General features: G+C 39.0%; 1 protein-coding gene across 1 annotated transcript; it reads right to left on the reverse strand.

Annotated features, from left to right (window-relative positions):
* Window positions 1-5,592: 5,592 nt before the first annotated feature.
* LOC109134905 (uncharacterized) lies at window positions 5,593-8,178 on the reverse strand. Its single transcript, XM_048645409.1, has 4 exons — window positions 7,651-8,178; window positions 6,979-7,570; window positions 6,313-6,793; window positions 5,593-6,211 (listed from the first exon to the last, which is right to left on the reverse strand). Exons 1-4 carry the CDS (start codon window positions 8,176-8,178, stop codon window positions 5,593-5,595), a joined length of 2,220 nt encoding a protein of 739 aa, XP_048501366.1.
* Window positions 8,179-15,128: the final 6,950 nt, after the last annotated feature.

Genomic DNA, 15,128 nt, shown 5'->3' on the forward strand with positions numbered 1-15,128 from the left:
TAATGCACTTAGAGATCAATGAAAATAACCGTTAAAAGTAGTAGTGGTTTACTATTGTTATACGGTTTATTGTATATTTCTATTGTCCTGACACTCATTTTGCGGCATGGAAACCGCTATGCTGAATAGCTGTTTATAACAACCACATCCTATATTATTGCTTTCTAATTATTGGCCAAATCGCTAGAGTAAAATTTACAAACAAGCTAATTTTGTTTTTGTTACAGGAAAGAAAAACTAGGACAAGCCCCTAATATGGGGCCCGGGGCAGCCTAAAACATCTATCCTTGCGGATGGTAAGAGTAAAATTGACAGAGAAAGGAGGAAACTTGTAGACGAGATTGTGAGCCGCATGACCTTCATGATCCATAAAATCCGCAGCCATATTTGCTTCCCTGAAACAGTGAAAAATAGAAAAACTATCAAAAGTTAACAGCTCGAGACTAGCATCATTCAGAAGGGTATTGATGGCCCATGGGGGTTTCAAAAACTTTTGTATGGCTTTGATATCAGAAATATTCTCGCTTTCTAAAGAAATATTTTGTAAATTACAAAAACGAGCAACCTTAATATCCTCCCAGAGACATGTAGCCTCAGCTGAACAATAGTAAACTAAGAAGGCAGAGAATTACAACCTGCAAGAACAACATCCCCCAAGTGATTTCGAATGACAAACCCAAAGGAGGTCCTCCCATCTTGGTATTTCGACCCATCAAAATTAATCTTAAACACACCCTTAGTAGGGGTGACCTAAACAGCACACTTTCTAGCATTAGCATTAATCAAAGCCATGCTCTCCAATTTGCGAGGCTCGAGACAACAATTATTTGATAAACATAAATGCCATTCTTTGAAAAAATTATTAACAAGGATACTAATCTTGTGAACATTAAAAGATTCGTGCGAAAAAATAACTTTGTTCTGGGCAAACCAAATAAACCACCAGACAACAGCTAGCAAACATGTCTGGGAAGATCCTAAAAAGTCAAAACAAATTTCTAAAGTTGCTCGAAAAGAGTCCAAATTTACAGAGACTGGGATCTGAGGCCATCCATAATCCGCATCAAGCTGATGGAGAATATCAAAGGCAAAAGAACACTGAAAAAAGAGATTATCCAAAAACTCTAATTTCATCAACATACCCTCACCCAAACACCAATTTCATCTAAGTACCAATTTCATCCAAACGTCAATCACCAAACGCATATTATCTCAAATCATGAAGCCAAATTCACAAACTGACATGAAAATTTCCAATAAATCTAATACTCCAAGTGAATAGTACGAATATAGCATAGGTATGAGATTGAAATGAAAGTGTATAATCCAAGAGCAAAAATGATAATCAACAAGCTAATTATACAAGTACAAAGAGAAAATGTTAAACCTCCCTTTTTTTTGCATTGCAAGGTAGGTCTGTATGAACTAGGTGTTGACTCATAAAGCTTCACAATGACGTCAAGAGAAGGAATGGTGGCCGCCATCATCAATACGTGCTCTGATAAGGCGAAGGCGAAATCAGTGGTGGTGATGATGTGACAAAAATTTGATGGGGTGTAGAACGCATAAAAATGAATGTATGGGCAGTATAAGTTGGCACGGGTCGCAAGATGTGGCCTTGTCGTACTCGTTCAATAGCGTCGATGCAGAGCCCCTTCATTGTCTGCATAGTCTACACATACAACTGGTGCCCCATACCCAGGGGCAATGATTTAGCAGCCTCAATCACACTCATGCATCTGAGAGCAATATTACATAAAGTATGTGCCTACACAGTAAATGATAACTTTGAAAGATAAATAAAATGAGAAACTAAAAGTCTTACACATACTTGAACTATGTCTACAGATTCGGCTGATAATGCTGGAAGGTGGTCGCCTCATGGCATCAATAATGTCTAACCTCGTGATGTGAGGCAACGATTCCATACCATATACTTGTTCATCGCATGAGTATGACCCGTGAATGGAGTCCCCTGAACAACTTTGGTCTACCGCAAACCATGTTCTTCTATGTAAGTCCGAGGTATGAGTGACTAGTTCTTGTTATTCGACCTCTGATCCACGCTATGAATAAACCGTGCTCGTAGCACAAGTAGTCATGATCTTCTACTTGTATCCAAATTGGCGCATAACTCGATCTAATAAATGAAACTCCACAATTCAAAACAAAGCAGTGGAGTGAGTGTCCACCACACATACATATCGGTCAAATTAACAAATTGCAGGTTACAACTCCAACATTGCCTCATTATACGGCAGCTAAGTCATCTACAATACAGGTTTATAAAATTAGCTACGGTAGAGAGGTACTAATGTGCACAAGTTAAGTTATGAATATGCCATCATACGTGCTTGTCTATTTGATGGTCAAGCGTAACCGTGTAAGTGGGACCACGTGAGTTGCATCCACAATCGAATGCAAACAACTAGTAGTATATATTAATCTCCTTTAAAAAAATAGAAATAAATTATGTCAATAAATATGAGATAGTGATTGATACCTGACGGCTAAGGGGTCAAAACACCAGTACAGGCTGCTAGCCTAAAATTGGAACGCCATCATCACCCTTCTTTTGTGGAGATACTAAAGGGTCCTGCACCTAGAAGGTGCACAGGTCCATGATCGAACCGGACCAAAATCGGTTTGGCCGGTGGATCAACATCTGCAAATTTTGTGAACCGTGACTAGACCAAAATATTGCAGTGTAGTTCCAGTCCAAACCGGAATTTTTCGAGTCCGATCTGGTTTTCTACAGGAATCTGTATTTTTAAAAAAAGAATAAAGCTTTTTTGCTTAGATTTAAATATATTTATAGATTCGATACACTTAAATTCAATAAATCTAAAAGCAATAATCCTACATGCAATAAAGATTATGTTTTAACTTCCTAATTTTCTAAGTTTTAAACTTTGTTTAAACCTATAAACTTAATTTTTTTATTAAAGAACATAAACTCCAGTCCGTGAACCCAGATCGGTAAATTTCGGGTTTGGACCGTGCTAAGTCGAAAACCCATAATTGTAATTTTTTTACAAACCAGAGATCGCACTGGAATTTTGGTTCGGTTCTGATCAAATTTTGATCTCGATCTAAAACTACACACCTCTATCCGTACCCGTGAGATCATATGCCTACTTATGTGTATGTGCTTCCACGTCCAAAGATGACTCAGCACCATAGGTCTACCTAACTCCTTGACACCCTTGTGGGATGCCCAATAGTTGTCGACACAATTATGCGAGTGTCTCACTACACTACCCCACCTTAATGACCTCATTAAGTCCAAACAACTCAAGAGTGGGCGACAAATTAGCTGGACTATATCTTCGCTCTTTTTAGCAAATAGTATCAACCCCACGAGTAGAAGTATATATGTAGGCCCGTGCGAATCTCTACACAATCTCCTCGCCAGCATCGATTGGGAACAAAAATAAATGTTGCCTAAGCCATGTCAACCTTAATGACGAACCCTGGAAAATCTTAGGCTCGTGCTTTGAATGGTGGGTCACATCCCTAATGAACTATCCTTCCTTACCTAAACCCTAAACCTAACTATTTACTTTTTCGTCTGCTTTATTAACTAAATTAACAAACCAAAATCAAGTCAATCCATAACTAAACATGCATGCTCAATTTTCTTTTTGCTAAGTAATAGTATAAATCACCAAAACAAGTATACAACCTGAGCTCTCCAAGCTAAGAGCAACCTAACTAGGTTGGCCCCCTTATAGAACTAGGAAATCATACAACAAACTATACAAGCATTTTAGCTAAAAAAAAATTCTCAAACCAAACATTGTCCTTTTGAGACATCTTTTTAGGATGCACTCATTTCACTCACATCTGAATTTTTGCTTTTAACTTCCTAAAAATCACTTCAGATCGCCACACAATCTGATTCCCCACAACTTCATTACGAGCCCACCAAAAGTAATAAACTAAACCAGCAAAAACAGCAGCCAACACCTTCTTCTCAAAACCAGATCTTTTGTTTTGCTGAATAAACAAAATCTGCCTTTGAAGTACCTCATGAGTAGATGATATATTTCACCATCTCTTGACCATTTGGAGACAATCAGCAGCATATGCACATTGGAAAAACAAGTGATTATGCCCTTCACTGCCATGAGCACACACCATACAATTATCAGTCTCCACAACCCCTAACTGAACAAGAATATCTGTTGTTCTGAGTCTTTGGTACATTGCCAACCAGCTTATTAGCCTGTGTTTATGTATTACCAACCTATTTCAGATCACTTTATCCCAATGTATCACCTCATTTTCCCCTTTCATCTTTATATATACACTACTAATGCTGAACAGATTCATATCCCTGAATTCCTGCAGTGTATATAATGCCTTGATTTCATTTTAAACCTTGCAAATTTGCTTCCAATACCAGCAACAATCAATAGGTGGTTCATATTCCCACCAATCTTGTGCTTTAATGTAAACTTCATTGATCCATTTGACCCATAAGCTATCCTGTTTGGTAATGATAGCCCAAAATACTTAGCTAGTGCAGCTTTATTCTAGATTTGGATTTGTCTAACCCCTAGGCCACCCTCTTGCTTTGGAGTGTAAATTTTCTACCAAGCTATATTGCCTGCATGCTCAATTTATTAAAATTAGGTTTCCAATTCATGCAAAATCAACCAAATGTGTTTAACTACTATGAAATACATAACAAAGACTAAATAAAAACAACGACTCATGAACTAACCCTACAAATCATACATGGTACTAATAATACTAATCATGAAACATTAATCAAATCAACAACTAACCAATAAACTAACCACACTAACCAAAATAAATATGTAAAGAATATGAAATAGTAAACAAATTAAATGTAGAATTTTCAATGAAAAATATACTAACCACACAAGGTGAGAAGTAAAGTAACAGGGGACTAGAATGACTCCAGCAACAGTGGAAATCGGCGGCGGAGGAGCGAACGGCGACGAGATATCGTTGGTGGCGAGGCAAGGTGCGCGAATTCGCCTGTTGAAGAGAGATAAAGGAAGGAGGAAATATCGTTCTTTCTTTCTTTTTCAAAAATAAACTACTAATTGCGCTGCAGGATGTTTTAAGGTCACAAAGTAAACAAGTACTTGAAGTTGCGGTTATGTTTATCGAACTACTACGGTAACAGTTTTGTTTTTTCATGCACCATTAATAATAGTAGTAGTTCTCTAGGATAAACCGCTAATGTGAATAACAATTTTACTTCAGCAAAAAAAATCTCATGTTTAATCCTACATGAATGGTACGACAAGAATTAGTTTAACGCAAAGTGTGAAATAAAATTTGCTTTTGCAATATATAGGAAAAATATTCTGATGATTTTGAAAAGTAATACCGTAATTCCACGGTGTCCATTGTTAGCAGAAACTTAGTAAATACGGGTCGATCCCACAGGGAGAGAATTTCTATCGATTTCCGCTTAATTATAATAAACTATCTCAGACAAAAGAATATTTGATTTGAATACTAGCTAAACAAGAGGCAAGTAATATCAAAATGTTGGTTTAGTAAATAAAATAAAAGTCTAGGGCATACGTTCGGTTCACATGCTCATACCATTCAAAGAACACAAATCAATTCAATAACAAATAAACTAGAGGGTGAGTAATTAAAGAATTGGTTAAGCCTTCGGTATCCAGCTAAACCCAAGAAACTCCTTACGTCGGTGACGTTCTTAGGTTGAGGCCGATCGGTCACTGCTTGAATCTTCGATGGGTCTACGGAAACTCCTTCTTTTGATATCACATGACCCCAAAATGATACTCTTTCCAACCAAAATTCACACTTTGAGAACTTGGCATACAATTGCTTTTCTCGAAGAATCTCCAATACTTTCCTCAATTGATCCTCATGATCTTCTTTATCCTTCGAGTACACCAATATATCGTCGATGAATACTATCACGAACTTATCCAAGTATGGCTGGAAAGTCCTATTCATGAGGTCCATGAAAGCTGCTGGCGCATCAGTGAGGCCAAAAGGCATAACTGTGAACTCATAATGGCCATATCTCGTACGAAAGGCTGTTTTCGGAATGTCCTCTTCAACAATTCGCAATTGGTGATATCCCGATCTCAAATAGATCCTTGAAAACACTGCTGCTCCTTGAAGTTGATCGAACAAATCCTCGATTCTCGGGAGCGGATATTTATTCTTTACCGTGACATTATTCAACTCCCTATAATCGATGCACAATCTCACCTTCAATTCTTTTTCCAATAATTCTTCCCGACAAACAATATTGGGGCTCCCCAAGGCGAAACACTAGGTCGAATGAACCCTTTTTCCAATAATTCCTCCAACTTCACCTTCAATTCTTGCATTTCTGCAGGTGCCATTCGGTACGGAGCCTTAGAGATAGGTCCTGTTCCCGGGGCCAAGTCGATTTTGAAGTTCACTTCTCTGACAGGCGGCATTCCAGGTAACTCTTCGGGAAATACATCAGGAAACTCCTTTACTACCGGAATTTGAGTCAACTCCTCATTTTCCACGCTTACATCCCTTACTTGGCATAGGTAGACTGGGTAGCCTTTTCTAGGATAGATTTGAAGGTTCAAGCCAGAGATTATTTTGACATCATGCTGGAAGATTATGCCTTTGTAAGATATCCTATTTCCTTTTGGTCCTCTAAGAGATATTTTCTTGTTATGACATTCGATTTTGGCCTTATACTTAGCTAACCAATCCATTCCCAAGATAATGTCAAAGTCTTTCAGGTCAAAAAGAATAAGGTCGGTCGGTAATTCAGTACCAGCTATGACTAGAGGATACTTTGGAAAAGAGATTTACAAGAAACAGTTTCACCTGTGGGCATGGTTATATTGGCTCGACAAGACTGGGTAGACTCGAGGGGATACTTATTAACAAAAGTGCTAGAAATAAAAGAATGAGAAGCTCCTGAATCAAAGAGTACATAAGCAGGATTTGAGTTAACGAGAAAAGTACCAGTCACGACGTTAGCATCGGTGTCAGCTTCCATTCGGCTCATGACATTGATTCTTCCATTGGTGTAGCCTCCATTGCCATTCTTTCCATAGTTTCCATTCCCGCTTCCAAAAGAGCGATTGTTCTGGTTTCCGTTCTGTGCAGCATTTCCTCCATTAGGGCGGTTGTTAACGAAGTTTTGAATTCTATTTCCACCTCCATTGTTGCCATTGTTACCATTGTTTGCATTTGGTCCATTCTGAGTTTGCTTCTTGGGACAGTTGAAAGATTTGTGACCTACTTCTCCACACGCGAAGCATTTGATCTGTTCACCCTGACAAGTGAATCCCGGATGGCTCTTGGCACACTTCCTGCAAATGAAGTTCTTTTGGATCCTATTTCCTTGTTGGGCTTGTGGTCCAGAATTCTGATTGTTGCGGTTGTTGTAGCGTCCACCATTGTTGTTGTTGTTGGGCCTTTTATCGTACCCTTGGTTGTTGCTGTTGCTAGCAGGTTCCTTTCTTTTATGCCTACTTAGCACTTCTTTCTCGCGCTGTAGAATTCTCTCTAAGTTTGAGGCCTTAGCATACGCATCCGCGAAAGTAGTTGAGTACTACATCCCATTCGAGTCTGAAGATCAAACTTAAGTCCGTCTTCAAACTTTTGAGCCTTAGTTCCTTCATCTGGAACTACAGTAGGACAGAAGCGAGCATACTCATTGAATTTTTGAGGCCTTAGCATACGAATCCGCGAAAGTAGTTGAGTACTACATCCCATTCGAGTCTGAAGATCAAACTTAAGTCCGTCTTCAAACTTTTGAGCCTTAGTTCCTTCATCTGGAACTACAGTCGGACAGAAGCGAGTATACTCATTGAATTTCTGAGCGTACTCTTGCACACTCATGTTGTATCTTTGGTTGAACCGACTAAATTCATTGTATTTCTGCCTACAAATGTGCTCGGGGAAGAATCGAGCCTTAATTGCTATCTTAAACGCTTCCCAGTTAAAGTTCTCTTGAGCTTTAACGACGGGTCCTATACTTTCCCACCAAGTATCAGCGTCCTCGTGCAAGTAAAAGGTTGCTTGGTCTATTTTCTGGGCCTCAGGCGTACCCGTGGCCGTGAAAATCTTTTCAATGTCTCTTATCCAATTTTCGAGAAGTAATGGATCTTCTCTACCAACAAAGGTTGGTGGTTTCAAGGCGGAAATCTTTTTCGCCATTGCAGCTTGCGGATCATCTCCATGGTGGTTGTTATTGAGCTAGTTTTGAAGAACTAAGCCAAAGTTTTGAGCTAGTTGCTCGAGAGTCCTAAGTCGCGCTGCAACTTGTTCCGGAGTTTCGGCCATTTGGTTTTCTCGTCGCCTTACTCTAGATCGTGTATACACATATTGCATAAGCTACCTGCATCATTCACATTGGTGTTCCCACCATTCACATTGGTGTTCCCACCATTCACATTGATCCTTAAATAAGGCGTAATTCACATAAATACATAATCAAAGCTCATTCGATTCATTCTTTTGCACACAGCATATTCAGATCATATACCAAAAGTTCATCATTTCATTACTCAAAAGAGTACCATGCACATTGCATTCATCACATAAGAGTCATCTTAGTTTTCATAACTAAGAAATACTAGCATCACAAAGCAAATAAGTTAACACTAACGTTAATAAATCTACTAGTTTAGATTCCGAGTGGTTAAGACTAGCAAAGGTCGAAGGTTTTACTCTTCATCCTCGGACGGATCTTCTTCTTCATTTTCGTTTTCATTTTCACCAGGGTTTTCAATTGGTGGGGCAGGGCTTCTTTCTATTTCTTCATTGTCACTGTAGTCGGGTTCATCGTCATCCGAGGTTCTGTAGTCATTAAGCCACTTGGCTCTGGCATCGAGCATTCTTTTCTCCAGGTAACTCAACGTGAGATACCACTTCCCTTTCCATGTGTAGTGCTCATAGTTTGGCCTTCCATTTTTCAGAATATCCGAGTATTCGTTCTTAATTTCGGCATAAGGGCCACTGTTAGGGAGAGTGTGAATTAAGACATCGGCTTTCTTAGGCGGCGTGAGGTAATCCGAATACCCGTGACCTTCATTAAGGTGATAACATTTCATGGTTAAGCGTAACCTATAGATGTAAGCTGAAATCGACTCTCCAACCCTCGTCCTTAGAAGGTAAGGTCCTTGGCGTGGGGTTCTGGTGCATTTCCTGGCTGTCATACGTGTCCTGGCCATCTAATAATATATAAACAATTAATAAGTACCTTTAACGAGTACTTTCATACATGCACACATAACCCATTCGTACCCATACCAGATCCTTAAGTCATATTTTAATCTTAATTTCATTTTTCCTAAATATTTTATTATCTTGACCTCCTAAACAAATTTTATGTTTAACCTAATAGATTCATTTTTCCTTAAGTTCTACATTTTAACAATATTAATCTTTCCCTAGTTAATCTAACTCCGCTCTGATACCACTTTGTAACACCCTCGCCGACCCGAACCCTTTCTTATTCAGTAAAACTCGGGTTTTGGAGGAAAATAAATCCACGAGGGTTCGACTCGATGGGTGATGCTACCGCCGCAATTATCTCTTTGGAAATAAATGCAAGGCTAAGTTATAACACACCAACTCAAGTTCATTAATCATTACAACAAAGTAAATTATTCATTAAACATTACTAATTAATAAAGTGTTCAGAGTTCCAGCGGAAGCTAATCATATGCTAAGTGGATGACAACTCTAAATGATCTCCCTTTTGTTCCCCCGATCGATCACTCACCTGCACAAAAACATTGAAAAGAGACAAGAGAGACAAGCTCCCAAAAATCAGAAAACTGAGTAAATCCAACTCTATCCCGTAAAATACTTAAGTTGAAAATACTTTGTAAAATAGTAGATTAATAGTTTAGGAAGTCATAGCGCGCGCACACACACACACACACACACACACACACACACATATATATATATATATATATATACACTGAATAATCATATCATTAATTCAATTAATCCAGTTATTCAAGGAGAGGAAAGAGAACGCCAGTAAGCCGGGGTCAATCCCCTGTAACCACTTACTTCATCATAGTAGGCCGGGGAAACCCCCTGTAACCACCTACTTGTAGGCCGGGGAAACCCCTGTAACCACCTACGAAAAATCATAATGGCCATAACTGAGTCCCTAGTGTGCACACCCCTTCTACTTGGATCACAACAAGATAGAAGGAAGACAGTAACAGAATATTCAGCATAGTAACCAGAGAACCTGTAAGGGGCCGCTGAACCACTCATACAGGGCAACCTGTTCATCATTTCCCTCCGATATTTCACTTTACGTGATTAACATCTTTTAATTCACGTCATCACATAAATCACGTACACATTTACGTCATCTTGTTCAATCCAGTGTGAACATTTCCAATCCATCACAATCTCAATTCATTCATAGAGATTTCAATAACTCATTTCATATTCACAATCATCACTTTCAGATTCATTTATCACTTCAGATTCACGATCATTTCATTATCACAAGTTCTCATCAATTCCAACTTCAATAAATCTCATTATTAATAATATTCATAAATAAAGTAATAATAATAACAATAATAATAATCATAATAATAATAATAATCATAATAATAATAATAATCATAATAATAATCATAATAATAATCATATCATTATTAAATAACATTAACCGGTTTTATTAACGTTATAATAAACATCATTGTCATATTGTCCATCGTCCATCGTCATTATTCATAATTCACAATCCAGAGTCGTTGTCCATTTTGTTATTCGTAGTCATAATCCGCATTAAGTCGATAATTCATAATTAGAAGTTTTATAAGCACATAATCACGTAATCAATTCGTTTTACACTAACGGGATCTATGTTTAGATGGACATTAGAGATTATCTCGTGACGCGTGCCCAAAAGTTCAGTTCACGAACGTATTAGCGCTCCTCGTATTCCTCGTCTACGAAATCGGAATCTACAATAAATGTTAACGAGGTCTAAGTTAGTTCTTAAATAACCCCATTTTTATACAATACAAAATATACGATTTAAATAACCCAGATAACTTAAAGATATTCTTTATGATTTCAAGTGAGTTTATGAATCGAAGTTATGGTTTTTAAATTATTTTAGAAATCGTTTTAAGTACTCACAAAAATTACTTAAACAATTATTTTAAATATGAAAAACTAACTCTATTTTGCTCCTTGTTTTATTTTTAGAAAAATTAGAAAATATTATCAAATTTATAAAAGATTAACAAAATACACTAACTTAATTAATGTAGCTAGTTTAGTAGATTATGGGTTTTAGTTTTAAACATAAAGGTAAACCAAATAAAAATTAAACAAAAGGAAAAGGAAGAGGCGTTCTAAAAGAGGAAAATTAGTTTCTCAAACTGAGAAACACAAGAGGCGAAATAGGAGGAGGGAGAAGGCAGAGGAGCGAAACAGGGGAGAGACGGAAATCGGTGGGGCTGGCGTTTCGGTCGGCGGTTTTTGATGGCTCGACAGCCGGAGAGGGAGGCCGCGAAAGAGGGATGCTGCTGAGTGGTGGTTCGCGGGGCTGGGTGCCAGGCAGCAGGGCGCAAGGGGGTCGCGAAAGAGGAGGAAGGACCGGCGGTTTTGGGGGGGGCTGCGAAGGAAAAAGGGCTGGCAGTTTCAGAGGTGGTTGTGGCGCGACTCAGGTGGTTCGATTGGTGGTGTGCGGGTGGTCGGAGGTGCGGGTTTCCGGCGAGACAAGAAAAACAGAGAGATATAAAATGGTGGATTGAAACTTGTGGTTTTAATCAGAAATTAAGGAAGAGAAGAGAGGAATTGAAGCAACCTTTGTGGGTTAGTTTGCTTGGGAAATTTGATGTGAATGAATCAGTATTTATAGGGGGAATTTTCGGTTCAAATGGTGAATGGTGAGAGTTTAGCTTTCGAAAATTTCTTGGTGTGTGTGCTTGAACTGGACGAAAGAGGAGGAGGGAGGTGTTGGAGGTTTTTGGTTGATGTGCCATGAATCAGAAGAAGAAGGAGGAGGGAGGATGAATTTCTTGGTTCTTGAGCCCAGAACCGGACGAAGGAAGAAAGGAGGTTGAAGATGATGAAGATGAATCAGAATCACGCTTCTTCCTTTCTTTTTAGAAAAAGACAAAGGGACTAAGAGCACCATTAACCATGATTGGAAAATAAGATCATGGAGGTGATTGAGAAAAAATGGGCCTTAACCACAATTGAAATAAAGATTGTGGAGTGATTGAAGGTGAGTGGGGAAAAAAAAGGGATGGAACGATTGAATTGATGATCAGCCGTGGGGTTGGGACCCACAGCCAGGTCATCAATTGTTAAATTTTTTTTGGCTGAGAACACAGCAAAACGCAGCGTTTTGCTGCGTTCTCAGCCAAAAAAAATTCGGCTTGCTGACGCTGCAGCTGGCAGCTGACACGCGTGTCAGCGCCAGTTGCAGCGTGACCTTGTCATGCACGTTGCCAAGTGTCGCGTTGTTATTGGTTTGTAAAATATAACCGTTGACTATGGACTTGGACTTGAATTTGGGCCTTTGGATGGATGGACAATTAGAATAAGATACTCATGACAATGTAAAAAAAAAAGCTTAAACTATTGGAAATAGTAAAAATGAATAATAAACAAGTAAATGATTTATTTTAAACTTTGTTAAATAAATCAAAACTAAATGAAATCATTATTTTAATAAACATAATTATCAAGTAAAATCGCATTATCATAAAATAAATTTTGAGTGAAAATAATAGTAAATCTTAATAATAAAATAACTTTTGAAAATTCGGGATATTACAATATCGTTGGAGAGGTCTATATGACAAGAGGCTGACAGATTTCTTTTTCCCACCGCTGCGGAAAGGATAAAAGAACACACTCTTCCTCGCATGATGTCAGACGGGTTAGAGCTTTTATTTCAGGTCGAGTCGCTTAACTTTACTTAAGGTCCCTACGACATTTTGATAATAGCTTATGACTACCCACTGACGAACAATTTCTTTTCTACATACAGTCATCCCAACATTTCTTGATGGCAAAGAAGGAGATTTCGGCACTGATGAAGGATCTTCAGACCATGAGGCAGAGAGTCGAAAAGGCTGAAACAGACGTAAAGTCCAAAGAATCCGAGGTGGAGTCTTACAAGTCAGCTGTACAAAAGATGGAGGAGACTCTGAAGAAGAACGGGGAAGAGCTAAAGTAGATACGGGAGAAGGCGACTAAGTTGGAAGAGTCATCGCGTCAAGAGATCCAGACCCTCCAGGCGACTGTTGATGGACAAAAGAACGAGCTGGACTTGCTCGAGGCTGAGGTGACTACCAGGGTTAGGGCCAAGCTTATGTATCAGTTCTTGATGAAGAAGACGGCATCGTGGACGCCGCAAAAAGACATAGACCTCTACCTCAAGTATATGGGGTCAATGAAGGACTTGATGGATGAGGATGACCTAGCCGCGACGGCAGATTCTCCTCCAAAGGTGGATGAGAACGCTCCGTCCTGTGCTGGCTTTATCGCGTCAGACGTGCCACCCGACCCAGAGACTGAGAAGGAGGTCCCAACCATTGTTTCGTCAGCTGCTGTGTCGCCGGAGAAGGAAGCTACCAAGATCTCTGACGTGTAGCTTTTATCATTCTACTTTATGCCTTATTTCTTTAAACATTATCAGACTTGGTTTTGGGTCACTCAAGGGAGTGTCTCTTTGTTTTGTACTTTTTTGGGTCACCTACGGGGGTGACCATAACTCCTTACGTTTGTGTTTTTGGGTCACCCATGGGGGGGCCATAACTTTGACAATTATGTTTTGTGCTTTTTAATCTTATGTTTTTACTTTGTGCAACATGCGTGTGTTTCAGTCGTTATTCTGACGTTCCTAAGGCGTAGTCAGGCGCTTAGTAAGCCTTCATTGGTCGTTCAGACGTAACGTTTGGACTTAGCAACTTTAAATACACATAGGAAATACATAAACACTTACATGCAATTGCCAGAAAAATAAATCGAACGTCGAGAGTAGTTGTGGCTTTGAATAGCAGTGCCCCTGTCGTAACGTTTAGCTGGGGTAGGTAAAGATCGAAAGACTTTGGATAGTGATGACCATCACTTCTTTTTTATTGTATAATAAGGTGCAAGTTTACTCGTTACGTCGTAAAGACCGCCGCAGCGTTATTGGAAGAGGTGGGAATGACTTGCCTGGAAGTCAATAACACACAGTGAGAGAACACTAAGGTCGCTAGCACTTAGCAAAGCAGACATGATAATAATATCATTTATTTCTTACACAATGATGGGAAAGCAAAGTAAATCACTTAGCTAGAAGAAGTATCGTTTGAGATGTGTAGCGTTCCAACTGCGTGGTATGGAGCTTCCGTTGCGTCGGACCAGTTGGTAGGCTCCATTGCCTACTACCTTACTAATTTGATATGGTCTTTCCCACTTAGGCCCTAGCTTACTAGCTTTAGCTTCTTGTGTGTTTTGGAATACTTTCCATCAATGTTGTTAAAATCGAGATTCTAGTTTGAATCGAAAACAACCTTTAGAATCGAATCGTAAAATCGAATCGTAGAATCGTAAGATTCTACAAACATGTATAATCAAGATATTGCACTCAATGTTCATTGAATATGCTAAAATTATAAGTTCAAAGACCTAAAAATTGGAAAAAATTAGTTGTTTACCCACTTTATTGGCAATAACAACCAATATAGATCTCTTATTTTCTTTGTTAGCATGATTTAAACTTGCGGGGTTTTTGCTAGTCAACAGAAATGTATAGAATCGTCTAGAATTGCGAATCGAATCGTCTACCATATTTTGAATCGTAAAATCGTAAGATTTTAAGATTTGAATCGCGATTTTAATAACTTTCTTTCCTTAGGACCCAATCACCTTCAACAAAGGATTTGGCTTGGACGTTTTTGTTGAAACTCCTTGCGACTACTTGCTGCTGAGCCGCCATGCGTACCAATGCTGCGTCGCGCAACTCTTCAATGGTGTCCAAGTCATTCACGAGCTCGTCATAGTTTTGCTGCTCCGTCGCTAGACCACATCTCGCAGTCGGGACGTTTACTTCAGAAGGCAGGACAGCTTCACACCCATATACTAGTGAGAATGGTGTTTGTCCTGTCGCAGTGCGC

Source organism: Beta vulgaris, chromosome 5, assembly GCF_026745355.1.
Source record: "Beta vulgaris subsp. vulgaris cultivar EL10 chromosome 5, EL10.2, whole genome shotgun sequence".
Taxonomy (NCBI): Eukaryota; Viridiplantae; Streptophyta; class Magnoliopsida; order Caryophyllales; family Amaranthaceae; genus Beta; species Beta vulgaris.